A 15,956-nucleotide genomic window follows, 5' to 3' on the forward strand; every position below is an offset into this window, starting at 1 on the left:
AAAGACACAAAATGACAAAAAAAACACCAAAAAAGACAAAAAAAGACATAAAATGACAAAAAAAGACACAACAACAGACACAAAATGACAAAAAAAGACACAAAATAAGACACAAAAAAGACACAAAATGACTAGAAAAAAGACACAGAAAGACACAAAATGACTAGAAAAAAGACACAACAGACACAAAATGACAAAAAAAGACACAAAAAAGACATGAAAAGGATTCAAAAATGGACAAAATAGTCCAAGACTCCATAGTGTTAAAACCCAGACTTTGACATTGTTGTTACAGTTTGAAGCTCCTCTCCAGAACTAACGGTCTTACCAGCAGTATTGATTTGAACTCCCTCCCTCCGTAGAGTCTCAGCTCACTCAGGTACCTCAGGTAATGCACCTTGGCCTGCAGAGCCGTCAGCTGCACACACACACACACACACACACACACACACAAGTCAAACACATTAGCATCCACAGCTAAATCACTTCACCCTGAACAGACGCATTTGTCTTCTAACAGCAGGATGTAAAGCTCTCAGGCCGTTCTGATCTGGGCCGCTGCTTTTCCATTACACCCCATCACGTCATTTAAATCTGATCCAGATCTAAAGCGCCGCTCCACTGCGGCGCCTTTTATGGCGTCTGCCTCTCCACACGTTTAGAGTCAATGGGATTCTCTAAACTAAAGTATCAAAGTGTATTTTGAAGGTATTCACAGTCATTCTTCAGATTATTCACTGCAGAAAAGGTCTAAAAACCAGAGAAAACACTAAATCTGAGGGAAATGATCTTGCTGCATGGACAGATAATTTACCTTGACAAGATTTATTAAATAGATTTTTTATTCTGACTTACTGGATCAACATTTTGAACCAAAAAGAAACAAAGAAAAACCAACTCTGTTTTTTCTTGTAGTGTGACTGTACTTTATTTGTGTGTTGTGTGTTTAGCGTAAGAATTTTGGTAATTTTGGGTCTTTTTTAGTCATTTTGTGTCTTTTTTGTGTCTTTTTTTGATCATGTTGTGTCTTTTTTTGGTAATTTTGGGTCTTTTTTAGTCATTTTGTGTCTTTTTTGTGTCTTTTTTTGATCATTTTGTGTCTTTTTTTGGTAATTTTGGGTCTTTTTTAGTCATTTTGTGTCTTTTTTGTGTCTTTTTTTGATCATTTTGTGTCTTTTTTTGGTCATTTTGTGTCTTTTTCTGTCATTTTGTGTCTTTTTTGGCAATTTTTGTGTCTATTTGTGTCTTTTTTTTGGTCGTTTTGTGTCTTTTTTTGGTCATTTTGTCTTCTTGTTTTATGTCTTTTTGGTAATTTTGTGTCATTTTTTTAGTCATTTTGTCTCTTTTTTGGTCATTTTGTGTCTTTTTTAGTCCTTTAGTCCAACATAAAATGTGATTTTGAATCTGTTTTTAAACTTTCAAAACACTATCATGCTTTAATGTATCTTGTTTTAAGAGTTAATTTCTTATTTGAAGCATTTTTAGACACTTTTTCTGCAGTGAACCTGTACATTTGACTATAAAACTCTCATTTGGTTGCTGGCAGTTTTCTGTAAAAGCTATTTCCTTTCAAACAAACTCTACACTTTGATAAAAAGCGCTACATGTAGGAGGAAAATGTGCATTTTGTGGGTTGAACCGTCTCTTTAAGAACGCCATCAATCCCCAAAACAAAAGGCTAATGGCATGTCTGACCTCGCCAGACATTTCCATTAAAAATAATTTTGTTTTGATGATATTCTTGCTCAGTCTTAACCACCGGCTTTCTGCAAACGGCCTCATTTGGCGAGTGATAACTTCAAGGCCTTAATAGGAAAGCTAATTCTGTGTGTGTCAGTGTTTTGAGTTGCTGGATTTCTCCCTAATGAACGGAGAGAATATCAGCCGCCACCGTGAATACAAATGACCAGGCAGCTCAGAGGGAAGACTCGTTTCTGGTAAAAAGACATCTGAGGACTTCAGGTGGTTCTTCATCACCACATGAAGCTGTGACAGATTAACTCAGAGCTAATTAGCTGCTGATGAGTGATGTAGCGTTCAGCTCCACTGAATGCTTCATGGCTCTCAGACTGCACAGCTTCTAAATCATTTTCAGAATAAATACATAACTCCTGTCACTCTTCTAAACATGTTAATTCTTCAACCAATCAGAGAGGAGCCTGGCGTCTAGAAAAACACTTCTCAACCCGACTGTGTTTATATAATAAGAGAAATTATATGATTTATGTACGGAAGCTCTGAGAGGCAAATAAGACCCAAAAAAAATAAAATAAAATAAAATAAAATATTTTCTCTCCTGTTTTAGGACTTAAGAACAAGGTGACAAAAAGTATTTCTACACTACTTTTTTAACTCTGTTTTTTTATGGTCAGGATAATTTTTCAGCATGTTTTAAAGTGTTTGTTGTAATACGCATTTTGTCCACAAGAGGCTGAAGTGCACCACTATTATTTATATTATATATTGGAATTGAGTATAAAAACAACATTTTCATTTTATTTTTTTATTATTATTTTATTTTTTATTATCATTTTTTTTTTTTTTTATTATTATTATTTATTTTTTTAAATTATTATTATTTTAAATATACTTTTTTCCCCCTCCGTATTTTAGCTGTCTTCTTAAAAAATGCTGAAAAATGTAACCAAAAAAAAAAAAAGAGTAAAAAGTGACTTAAAAAGACTTAGAAAGAGGAGAGAAAACACTGTAAAAAATCTGTTTAATTTACGGTAAAATACTGGCAGCTTTGGTTGCCAGAACTTCACCATAAAAAATACAGTGAGTGGGGTTTTGTCCTGTAAATTTAAATGTAAATATCAGCAAAAACTGTAATTTAGACTGAATAATCACGTTATTTTCAGGCTAATTGTGTCATTGTGACATCATGGTATTGATCCATTAATTTTACATGAAAATTATACTTTTTTTTTGCAGTTTTTGTAAAAGTAAAAGTTAAAGTTTTGTGCTATTCTTTGATTTACGGTAATTACAATTTGTATTTTACACCCTTTATTTTGGATGCAACTTGACAGTGTTTTACTGTAATTTCCACAAACATATTTTAAAGTGAATAATGATCCTGACCGAAAAAAAGAAAAGAAAAACAATATAAATAAATAAATAATCCTTGAAAAATCCTTTTTCCACCTGTTTTTCAGTCCTAAACACATGACAGAAAACCATCCAGACTCTTTTTTCTCGCTGCCCTGGAGGACTTCCGTAACTACGGCTTGATAACGGATGTGTTTGTTTCTTTCTCATTACTTTCTTCCTCCCTGGCCGTCTGTGACACTGAGCCCCGAGCTCATTCATCACCACTGGAGATGTCCATCTTTAAAAATGGGTCAAAAATATACAGAGTCATCATTTTATTCTCAGTAATTCAGAAAACAGCTGGGAGCTGTAGTTCTTAGAAGTCAGGAGGAATAACATCCAGCAAGGATTAATACGTATCTGGTGCTCTTTTGACTATTTATAGGGATGTTTTTTGGTCATTTTGTGTCTTTTTTTGGTCATTTTGTTTCTTTTTTAGTCATTTTGTGTCTTTTTTTAGTCATTTTTTGGTCATTTTGTGTCTTTTTTGGTCATTTTGTGTCTTTTTTAGTAATTTTGCGTCTTTTTTTTGGTCATTTTGTTTCTTTTTTTAGTAATTTTTTGTGTTTTTTTTTAGTCATTTTGTGTCTTTTTTAGTCAGTTTGTGTCTTTTTTGGTCATTTTGTGTCCTTTTTAGTCATTTTGCATCTTTTTTTGGTCATTTTGTGTCTTTTTTAGTCAGTTTGTGTATTTTTTTTTGTCATTTTGTGTCCTTTATAGTCATTTTGTGTCTTTTTGTGTTCTTTTTGTTCATTTTGTGTGTTTTTTTAGTCATCTTGTGTCTTTTTTTAGTAATTTTGTGTCTTTTTTGTCATTTTGTGTCTTTTTTGTCAGTTTGTGTCTTTTTTGTCAGTTTGTGTCCTTTTTTTAGTAATTTTGTGTCTTTTTTAGTCCTTTAGTCCAACATAAAATGTGATTTTGAATCTTTTTTTCAACTTTCAAAACACTATCATGCTCAATAAAGTAAAAAAATTTATTCTTATTTAATATAGGGGAGAAAAACGGCCCGGCTCTTCTACAGGGATGAAAAAAGTCCCGACAAAAGCCTCTTCCGCCTAAAGGAAACACTAATGGCAAGTATTCCTGTTTTCTCAGAGACTAAAGTAACACAACAGAGCATCAAGAGTTAAAAGAGTTTGACAAAGAGCTGAAAGTTGAGCTGAAAGTTGAGCTGAAGTTTGTTCAGCGGCCCCTGACCGGGACATGTGTGTGTGAATATGAATATCTTATTATGCACACAGTTTGACAGTTCATTTAGCCCGCTAGTCACATTAGCATTCAAGGTCCGGCTCCGCTAAAGGTCTGAGGTTGACAAGGGTGAGAACCTCGACAAGGTTGAGCAAGGCAGCCATGCTATTTAAAGATACTGCATCAGACAACAGGGAGACGGTGTGTGTGTGTGTGTGTGTGTGTGTGTGTGTGTGTGTGTGTGTCAGAAGTTTATTAACAAGGGCAAAGGGAGACAGAGAGAGCTGCTTACTTTCTTCCCCGGAGGAACGAGGTTCTGGTTGGTTTTTAGGATGTGTGTCAGAGCCTTCTTGATGTTTTTCTCCTTCGTGCTGTCCTCTCATTTTATGTCTTTTTTGGTCATTTTGTGTCTTTTTTGGTCATTTTGTTTCTTTTTTTGGTCATTCTGTGTCTTTTTTGTTCATTTTGTGTCTTTTTTTTGTAATTTTGTGTCTTTTTTTGGTCATTTTGTGTCTTTTTTGGTCATTTTGTGTCTTTTTTTTAGTCATTTTGTGTATTTTTTTAGTCATTTTGTGTCTTTTTGTATATTTTTTTTAGTCATTTTGTGTCTTTTGTCTCTTTTTTGGTCATTTTGTGTCTTTTTTAGTCCTCTTGTCCAACATAAAATATGATTTTGAATCTTTTTTTAACTTTCAAAACACTATCATGCTTAATAAAGAATTTGAAATGTTGGAAATGTGACCAAAGGTATAAAATCTAACATATAAGAGGGTTCCATCCAGTTCTATCATTTTATACTAAATATATTTGACCTTGTCTACAGTTTTACTTGGTATATCATCATCAAACTGAAACTGGTAAAAGTTAAAATTTTGTGCTATTCTTTGATTTACGCCCTTTATTTTGGATGCAACTTGACAGTGTTTAACTGTAATTTCCACAAACATTTTTTACAGTGAATAATGATCCTGACCAAAAAAAAAAAGAAAATAAAAATATAAATGAATAAATAATCCTTGCAAAACCTTTTTTCCAGCTGCTTTTAAGCCCTAAACGCATGACAGAAAACAGAGAGACAGTGTGCTTGTGTGTGTGTGTGTGTGTGTGTGTGTGTGTGTGTGTGTGTGTGTGAGTCAGAAGTTTATTAACAAGGGCAAAGGGAGACAGAGAGAGCTGCTTACTTTCTTCCCCGGAGGAACGAGGTTCTGGTTGGTTTTGAGGATGTGTGTCAGAGCCTTCTTGATGTTTTTCTCCTTCATGCTGGACAGAACGACGGGGGGCAGGAACAGAGGCAGACCCCACTCCTTCCTGTTGACACCAAGGAAAAATCATTTCCCCAGACCAGGTTAAATAGTTGCAGTGAAAGGCGAGAAAATTGGATTCAGTTTAGTCTGACGCAGGCTGTCAGTTACAGGTTTAGTTGACTTTCAGGAGGGAAAACTTCTCTACAAAGTCTTTCCTTAACAACACCTTGTTGTAAATGTGCTATATGAATAATTTTTTATTCGATCTGTTACTTCTGAAGTTGCTGTGCTGAAACATGAACATGACAAGAGGCGACAAGTTTTCTGGACCACGTGTGAATTCGTTAGTAGAGTAATTTTCAGAAAATCTTTGTTATTAATGAAACTGGTGGCAGTTAAGTGGATTACAGTCTGCATCCAAACTGCAAAAAATAAAAATAAAAACAGTAAATCTGAGGGAAATGATCTTGCTGCATGGACAGATAATTTACCTTGACAAGATTTCTTAAATTAAGATTGTTAAATTTAGAAATAAGCATGTTGAACGCTTAAAATAAGAAATTGACTCCTAAAAAGTGTTTTTTATCTCGGTAAGAAACAAATAATTTGCGATCAATCTGCTCGGGCCAGTTCATCGCTGCTTGCAGCTTTAATTTATCTTGTTTTAAGAGTTAATTTATTATTTTAAGCATCCACCATGACCACCATTTCAAAAATACTAAGACATTTATGTCCGGAACATTGCTGGCATTAAAGTCATTTTTTTCACGGGTTACTTCTTAAACTTAAGTAGAAACTATAATTTATCTTGTGAGTTCTGCTTACAAAAAGATTTAGATTTATCGACAAGAATTAAAATGTTTTCAGCAATTTTAGAAAGAGATATTTTTTTACAAAATGCATGTGTGCATTTGTGTGGCATCCCTAAATATTGGCACGAAAAAGTACATGTATCACAGTATATGCAGACAAAACCTTAATCATTAATCATAAATAATCATTTTAACCTGTACAAATCTCCAACTTTACCTCTCGATACTCAACCAGCCTTTATTGCTTCTCAAATCTGCACAAAACAGTTTTCAGCTGTTTAAACATAATTCTCAGGTATTTTAATGATCAATGAGCCTTCCAACACTATAAATGTGGATTAATGTGCCACTGGAACACAGGATAAAATATAATAGATGTTTCATAAGAAAATCAGCCGTTTCCAGCTTTAATAGTATTTTACCACATTAACACTGTCTAGACTCTAGACTCTACGTCTGTTATTTTAATTTGAATAAATTGTGCTTTTCTTTAAAAAATAAGGACATTTCTATTTGAACCCAAACTTTGGAGTGGTAGTGTGTGTTTGGAGTCCTTCCCTCAGTGTTTACAGGCTGTTATAGTTCACAGACTTGTGCAATAATTTGTGATACAAAGACAAAAAAAAAAAGCTTTCACAAACTCTCTTAAACCACTTTTCTTTATGCAACCAAAGGAATCTGTTTTTAAAAATGTTTTCGGCACCAGGCTGCATGCTTGGATGCTTGTTGACATTTCTTTACACGATTTGATTTGATTCTTCAAAAAGAAAACCATGCTTTGCAGAAGAAGAGTCTCCTAAAATACCATCAGAAAAACCTTTTAGAGGAAAAACCCCAGACTGATGTATTAATGATGGAGGAGCTGTACAGCAGTTTAACATTACACTTCATGTTGTTGGTGTCAGAAACACACATTAACTCACTGGATGTATTTGAGGGAGACCTTCTGGCTCTGCCTGGTCGTCATGGTGAGGATGTACATCTGCAGAGCGGCCAATCGGAGCGCAGCGTCGTACTTCAGCTCTGGTCCGAACCGCTCCAGAACCACGTCGTTACAACTCTGCAGAGAGACAGGACGTTATAGAAAAAAATGATCAAAAAAGACACAAAATGACCAAAATAGAGGTAAAAATGACTAAAAAAGGCACAAAATTACCAAAAATATATGTAAAAATTATCAAAAAAGACACAAAATGACCGAAAATACATGTAAAAATGATTAAAAAAGACACAAAATGACAAAATAGATGTAAAAATGATCAAAAAAGACACAAAATGACAGAAAATACATGTGAAAATGACTAAAAAAGACACAAAATGACCAAAATAGATGTGAAAATGATCAAAAAAGACACAAAATGACCGAAAATAGATGTGAAAATGACTAAAAAAGACACAAAATGACAAAAATAGATGTAAAAAAGACTAAAAAAGACACAAAATAACCAAAAATAAATGTAAAAAAGATAAAAAAAAGACACAAAATGACAAAAATAGATGTAAAAAAGATTAAAAAAAAAGACACAAAATTACCAAAAATAGATGTAAAAATGATCAAAAAAGACACAAAAATAGATGTAAAAATGATCAAAAAAGACACAAAATGACCAAAATAGATATAAAAATGATCAAAAAAGACACAAAATGACCAAAATAGATGTAAAAATTATCAAAAAAGACACAAAATGACCAAAATAGATGTAAAAATGACTAAAAAAGACACAAAATGACCGAAAATAGATGTAAAAATGATTAAAAAAAGACATAAAATGACCAAAAATAGATGTAAGAATGATAAAAAAAGACACACATAACTAAAATTGATGTAAAAATTATTAAAAAAGACACAAAATGACAAAAATAGATGTAAAAATGACTAAAAAAGACACAAAATTACCAAAATAGATGTAAAAATGATCAAAAAAGATACAAAATAACCAAAAATATATGTAAAAATTATCAAAAAAGACACAAAATGGCCGAAAATAGATATAAAAATGACTAAAAAAGACACAAAATGACAAAAATAGATGGCAAAATGATCAAAAAAGTTTTAAAAAATGTTTTCGACAGAAGAGACAGGCTGAATGCTTGATTCTTAGATAGAGATTTGATTCTTAGATAGAGATTCTTTAGGTCTTAGATAGAAGAACCCCAAAGTCTATTTTACGGGCTTGTAAGAAGCATTTAATCTCTCTGTGGAACAACTGAAGCAGCCGTGGATCCTGCTGAGCTGAAATAAAGTCGTTCTCAACCTTTGTGGCTTGAGCTTCCTTCACAGGGAGCCAGGCAGCTTCCAGTCCCTGGTGGAGGACTCGGAAACACAAAATATTGAACTCTGACAGGAAAAGATGATTAGCTTTTCTTCTCTCAGGCTGCTTCACTTGACTAATTATCAAAGGAATCCTACGGGGAAGCAATTTGTTATTTTACAGACAAGTAGTTTATACAGGAGTGGGTTCATTTCAGGACTTTATCTGCACAGGAGGGTTCAGTCTGACAGGTTCCAGTCTTTACTCTGCTAATTAGCACAAAGCTTTATGAAAATCACACTGTGTTTTAGATCATATCCCTTATAATCAGGCAGCTTAGCTAAATAAAGGGGACAAAAGCACCACATTTTTTCCACATATACTCTCTATCACTATAGGTTTCAATTTTTGGTAGGAGCCACTTCATCAAGATTGCGGATCGGAGATGGCAGCCATATAAAATCTATGAGAAACGCTATATCTTCCAAGCCACTTAGAAGGTCAACCTTGGTGTCAAAATCTACATTTTCTGGGTCAAAGAATCATTTGAAGCTGTTGAGAATATTACAACATGATTATTTTATAAAATAGATATGTTTTTACGTAATTTCAATGACAAGAAAAGACACAAAATGACTAAAAAGACACAAAAAGACACAAAATGACTAAAAAAGACACAAAATTACAAAAAAAAAGACACAAAATGACTAAAATAAAAAGATACAAATGACTAAAATGGACACTAAATGGCTAAAAAAGATAGAAAAGACTAAAAAAAGACACAAAATGACCCAAAAAAGACACAAAATGACCCAAAAAAGACACAAAATTACTAAAAAAAGACACAAAATGACCCAAAAAAGACACAAAATGACTAAAAAAGACACAAAATTACCAAAAAAGACACAAAATGACTAAAAAAGACACAAAATTAATAAAAAAAAGACACAAAAAGATTTTTAAAAAGACACAAAATGACCCAAAAAGACACAAAATGACAAAAAAAAGAGACAAAAAGACCACAAAATGGTGAACTCTGACAGGAAAAAAAGATGATTAGCTTTTCTTCTCTCAGGCTATTTCACTTGACTAATTATCAAAGGAATCCTACGGGGAAGCAATTTGTTATTTTACAGACTAAGTGGACAGGATGAGTTTTGAGGCGCTGCTCACCTGGACGTAGAGGTATTCAAACGCCACGGCGTCTCTCCGGAGCAGCTCCACGGGGTCTCTGGGCACGAAGCTGATCCTGAAGAAACACTTCATCTTGTCACAGCCCGACCTCTGGGTCACCTGGGAGAGGAGAAGGAGAGGAGGAGGAGAGGAGAAGGAGAGGAAACAGGAGAGGAGAAAGAGAGAGAGCATGAACAAATGAACAGATGAAGAAAAAGCTGTAAAAAGTTCTGCTATTATTAGTGTAAAGGTGCTCTATGTAACATTAAAACATCAGTGTAATAAACTTGCATGTTTCTGCTTCACTTCAAGTCAAGAAAAGACTTTTTTTTTTGACGATTTGTAGTAAAACACCAGCAGTAGAATATAAATGTTAACTAGACTAGAGGGACTGTATCGAGTGTTTCTGGGAGATAAAGTCAGCAAACATTTTAACATTTTAACTCTTGTGCATCAATTTATAGCTGCTGTTGTTGAAGTTGCTCTCATTTCTTAAAGGGACAAAAATGTATTTATTGTAACAATAAAAAGTAGAAATAATAAATAAAAAATGTATAAATCTACATCATAAAAGTAGATATAATAATAATAATTTTATATATATGTATATATATATATATATGTATATATATATATATATATATATATATATATATATATATATATATATATAAATGCCACTTGTTTACACAATACAAAATGCTAGAAAGTTATTTTTTTTAACATTCTGGGATAAGTCAGTGATATGCAATAATGCAATAACATCACAAAGCATCAAACACTGCAGTGCTCCATAATACAGCATTAATAACCCTGATGAAAACCAGGAAAATAGCATGAAGCATCACAAGCATCATATTCTATAAGCTGATCACAGTTTTTTTTAATGTAAATAATAATATTGTGCAGAGTAAAAGAGCTGTCAAACAAATCCAGTAGTGAATAAGTGAAAAATTTGGCTCTGAAAATGATTTTTTAAAATTTTATTTAACCTTTATTTAACCAGGAAGTCCCATTGAGATTCAGAATCTCTTTTTCAAGAGGCCAAAATAGCAGCCAAAACTCAACAAAAGTGTCAAAAAAATGAACATTTACAATAAAACAAGTGCAATATAACACAATATCAAAACATAATGAGCCTTATTAAGCTTTTTAAGCTTTTTCTGCAGATTGTTCCATTCCCAGGGAGAATGCAGATATAGTCGGGTAAAGTACAAGTATCTCAAAGTTTTAGCTTTTCCAATAGTTTTTCAGTTAATGTCCTTGTAATGTAACATTCCCCTGCAGTTGCAGCACAAGCTGCATCATTAATATTAATATTAGTGTTATTCAAACTGCTTTACAACCTAAACACACGGTTGTGTAATCCAGCAGCAGTAACTCTGAGAAAACCACGTCCTGGACTCCATTTCTTATTCAAGACAAAACCACAAGACCAGCAACATCTTTTAAAAAATGGATTACATTTTATAAATGATTTAATGTGTGAATGTAGAAGAGGGCGAGGGAGTTTATTTTCTATTTCAAGGACGAGAGAACACCTGCCACCAGATGACACTCAGCTGTTTGACTGTGTGTTTGATCAGCCGCGTCTTTAACTGCCTCTGTGAGCTCCACGTGCACAACTTCATCTCTAACTGTGTGCTATGAATATTAAGATTATCCTCCTGTGATCCCGCAACCTCATTAGAATGTAGCGGGCGCTGCGAGACAGTGTGTGTGTGTATTTGTGTGTGTGTGTGTGTGTGTGTGTGTGTGTGTAGGATGGTAGGTGTAATGTGAGCTGTCGCCCTGCTGAGCCACAGCTGATAAATGACACTGGGTCAATGCTGCTGGAATACTGAGCAGGAGTCAGTGTGTGTGTGTGTGTGTGTATGTGTGTGTGTGTGTGTGTAAAGGAGGAGAAATAAAGTAAAGGAAGAGGAAACGTCTCAAACCTGAGTAAGCATCTCCTGTTCGTGCAGGAGAAGCAGTTTGCTTCATTTCATTTTGTGGCTATAATTGGTAATTTTGTGTCTTTTTTAGTCATTTTGTGTCATTTTTTGGTAATTTTGTGTCTTTTTTGGTAAATTATGTGTCTTTTTTTGTAATTTCTTGTCTTTTTTGGTCATTTTGTGGCTTTTTTTTTGTAAATTTGTGTCTTTTTTTGGTAATTTCATGTCTTTTTTGGTAATTTTGTGTCTTTTTTGGTCATTTTGTGTCTTTTTTTAGTTATTTTGCGTCTTTTTTGGTAATTTTGTGTCTTTTTTGGTCCTTTTTTAGTCATTTTGTGTCTTTTTTTGGTCATTTTGCATCTATATTTGGCCATTTTGCGTCATTTTTTAGTCATTTTGTGTCTTTTTTTTGGTAATTTCGTGTCTTTTTTGGTAATTTGTGTCTTTTTTAGTCATTTTGTTTCTTTTTTGGTCATTTTGTGTCTTTTTTTAGTCATGCTGCTTGAATACTGAGCAGGAGTGTGTGTGTGTGTGTGTGTGTGTGTGTGTGTGTTGTGTAAAGGAGGAGAAATAAAGTAAAGGAAGAGGAAACGTCTCCAACCTGAGTAAGCATCTCCTGTTCGTGCAGGAGAAGCAGTTTGCTTCCAGATCCTTCCGTCCGGTGCTCCAACACCAGCGAGAAGTGCTCGATGCATTTGATTGACAGTTTCTCTTGCAGGGTCAGGATCACATCCTAAAGTAAACAAACAAACAAACAAATTAATATTCAGCTAGAAAATTCATGCAGAAATGTTGACAGTGTTATAATTACTTTACTTTGCAACAACTACTCATACTCCTGGGTTTCTTGTCAAGCCACCGTTACCTCTCAGGCTTTTATTCTACTAAATTAGAATGATATAGTTACTTTTTGGGGCTTTTATTTTGAAAAACAGCAGCCTGTTCAAACACAGCTCCTGCTCAGGCTTTTATTCTACTAAGTTTAGTAGACCCTGGCGTGGATTTTTTTGTAGTATAAAGCAAAAACTTTTGTATATAGTTATTTATAGTTACTTTTATTTTGAAAAACCGCCTTGTCCTGGGTTCAAGTTAAGCCACAGTTACCTCTCAGACTTTTATTCTACTAAACTAGAAAGATATAGTTACTTTGTGGGGCTTTTATTTTGAAAAACAGCCTTGTACTGTTTTTTTCTGTTCAAACACAGCTACCACTCAGGCTTTTACTTTGAAAAACAGCTTTGTCCTGGATTTCTAGTTACCTCTCATGCTTTTATTCTTCTAAACTAGAAAGATATTGTAACTTTGTGGGGCTTTTGTTTTGAAAAACAGCCTTTTTCTTGGTTTTCCTGTTCAAACTCAGGCTTTTATTCGACTAAACTATTATATATTGTTACTTTGCAGGGCTTTTACTTTGAAAAACAGCCTTGTACTGGGTTTCCTGTTCAAACTCAGGCTTTCATTCTATTAAACTATCACATATAGTTACTTGGTGGGGCTTTTACTTTAAAAAACAGCCTTGTCCTGGATTTCCTGTTACCTCTCATGCTTTTATACTACAAAACTATTACATATAGTTACTTTTCAGGGCTTTTATTTTGAAAAACAGCCTCGTCCATGCACTTTTCAGTTTTGTACTAGCATGTGATGACACGTTAGTGTGTGAATGAATAAGTGAAATGTATTCATAATATATAAAGGCATGATTCCTTTATGCAGAGTTATAGTATGCAGATTCTGCGTTCTTTGTGCACTAACAAAAAGAGAAAACCTCGAAAACTTCTTCACCTTTAGAAATGTGAAAAGATGAAGAGTTGTGGATTTGAAAGGCGTGTGGGTGGAGTGGAAAAAGAAACACTGTGACTGTGGACATGTCGTCTTTTCAGATGATAATCTCTGAGGAGTAAAACATGATGGAACAGCGAGGTCACTATGTTTTACTACCAGCAGGCTGATCACAAACTTCATGATTTTTAAAAGTAGTAGAAGAAGAAATGTTGCCTTTTTCTGCTAAACCTGCCCCTTGACTTGTTTATTTAAATATTTAACTTTTTCAGAATATTAAGCTATTGTATCATTATTTTTTATTCCTTATCAGGTACTGTTATAAGGGACAAAAAGGGAGTAAAAATTGACAATTAATTGATACAACAACAACAAAAAAAGCAATTTTACTGCTGCTAGTTCTTGGAATGAACCACTATGTTTACACTGCTTATCATTTACTTTCAGCAAACAATTTCAACAGTTCATCCATTATTTACTTTTTGTTTATTATCGGCATTGTTTGGTCTGTACGTTTAGCTTACCATTTTAGCTGCTTGTGCAATAATTTGAGATAACTTTTTCAAAGGCTTAAATTACATTTAGTACATTATTTGAACTGTTTAGTTTTTGTAATGTATTTTTTTTTTTTTGTTGACAAAATATTCATTTTATCTAGTATCTAAACTTCCCTTAACTTGCTCGCTAAGTACACTGTAAAAAATGTCTGTAGATTTTACAGTGAAAAACTGCTAAATCATGACAGTAAAATAGCATAAAATGATAAATGGGTTAATCGGTTTCAGTAACAATGAAACACCATAAATGTATATATCTTTTTTTTTTTTTTACAGTTTTTTTTTGTTGAAAATTTGTAAAATACACTGGCACCGTGTTCGTAACAAAAAATATATTGTTATATATATACAAGCCATCACTGTAATTTTTGCATTTATCTTTTGTAAAAAGATAAATGCATGTGTATCTTTTTACAGGATATATAACAAAAATATACTGTAATATTTAATGGTAAAATCTTTTATCTATTATAATCTTTTATTCATGCAGCATTTATAAAGTATTTTCTTCTCAATTATATGGCAGAACAGCGTTTCTTTTGATGGAAAAACCTTTTATTTATACAGTAAAAAATTGAATAAAATGACAATCTTAAACGTGAAATCAACAGTGCTAATATCATTTTACCGTAATATTAAAGAAAGTTGCAGTGTATTTATTACGGTAAAGTTCTGGCAACCACAGCTGCCAGTCTTTTTACTGTAAAAACAACAGTTTTGTTTTTTTTACAGTGTATTTGTTGTTGTAAATACAGCATGCTGTTATAAAAAATATATAAAACAAATACTTTTCTCTTAATAATTGATACATGATAATAATTGATTTCATTGTTACTGAAACGGAATTAACCCATTTTTCATTTTAGTGTCTTTTACTGTCATGGTTTAGCAGTTTTTCACTGTAAAATCTACTTTTTACAGTGTATATTTAACATAAATATTGAATCCAGGTGGTTTTTAACGCACCTATGTATGAGTGTAGAGCTCCAATGACCTAAATATATTTAGTTAATCAATATTAAACTAAAAGCCTTGTGAAGGTAACAGCACACTGTTGGCACTGAAGCTGGAAAAAACCCTGACTCAGCTTTTTTTACACGCTGGGATCAAAACTGAATCTACAAGTCAGAAAAATTTAAATATGCTCTTTGCCACCTCGCCTGAATAAATTAGCTGCTCAAACAAATGGAACTCAAACAGTGATTGAATTTCATGGTCTGTGTGTGTGTGTGTGTGTGTGTGTGTGTGTGTGTGTGTGTGTGTGCACCAAGACACACTCATTTGCACCCTAAATGAATTTCTCCCTTTGTAATTATAGATGCTGCAGAGACTGCTAATTCTGCCAAGTGTGCCTTTAGGACACACACACACACACACACACACACACACATACACATGCACACACTTCTGTCTTTGTGAGGACCTTCATTGTAATAGTGAATTCCCTTGCAAGGTGATAATAGTTTTGGATTTTTCATTAGTTTTAGTTTTAATTGGGTTGTGATTTTTTGTTTTCAAATTCAGTTAGTTTTAATTCGTTTTTAAAGTGAGTTTGCTAGTTTTAGTTTGGTATTTATTATTTGGAATGCTTTAGTTTTACCAAAATTATCAAAAATATACGTAAAAATTACCACTAAAAAGACACAAAATGACCAAAAAAGACACAAAATGACCAAAAAAAGACATATAAAGGCCATTAAAAAGACACAAAATGAACAAAAAAGATGTGAAAATGACCACTAAAAAGACACAAAAGACACAAATTGAACAAAAAAAGACACAAAATCACCAAAAAAGACATATAATACCCAATATAAAGACACCAATTGACCAAAAAATACACAAAATGACCAAAAAAGACACAAAATTACCAAAAATATATGTAAAAATGACCACTAAAAAGACACAAAATGACACAAAC

General features: G+C 33.2%; 1 protein-coding gene across 1 annotated transcript in view; it reads right to left on the reverse strand.

The window, feature by feature from the left end:
- The window catches only part of LOC131962680 (FERM and PDZ domain-containing protein 4-like), an 86,767-nt gene that overhangs the window by 8,872 nt on the left and 61,939 nt on the right, over positions 1-15,956 (reverse strand). The window contains exons 8-12 of the mRNA XM_059327673.1: positions 12,298-12,429; positions 9,763-9,882; positions 7,261-7,397; positions 5,463-5,589; positions 329-418 (exon numbers count right to left, since the gene is read on the reverse strand). Of these exons, the coding sequence (XP_059183656.1) occupies positions 329-418; positions 5,463-5,589; positions 7,261-7,397; positions 9,763-9,882; positions 12,298-12,429 (606 nt within the window). The remainder of the gene's footprint in view (positions 1-328; positions 419-5,462; positions 5,590-7,260; positions 7,398-9,762; positions 9,883-12,297; positions 12,430-15,956) is intronic.

Source organism: Centropristis striata, chromosome 24 (assembly GCF_030273125.1).
Source record: "Centropristis striata isolate RG_2023a ecotype Rhode Island chromosome 24, C.striata_1.0, whole genome shotgun sequence".
Taxonomy (NCBI): domain Eukaryota; kingdom Metazoa; phylum Chordata; class Actinopteri; order Perciformes; family Serranidae; genus Centropristis; species Centropristis striata.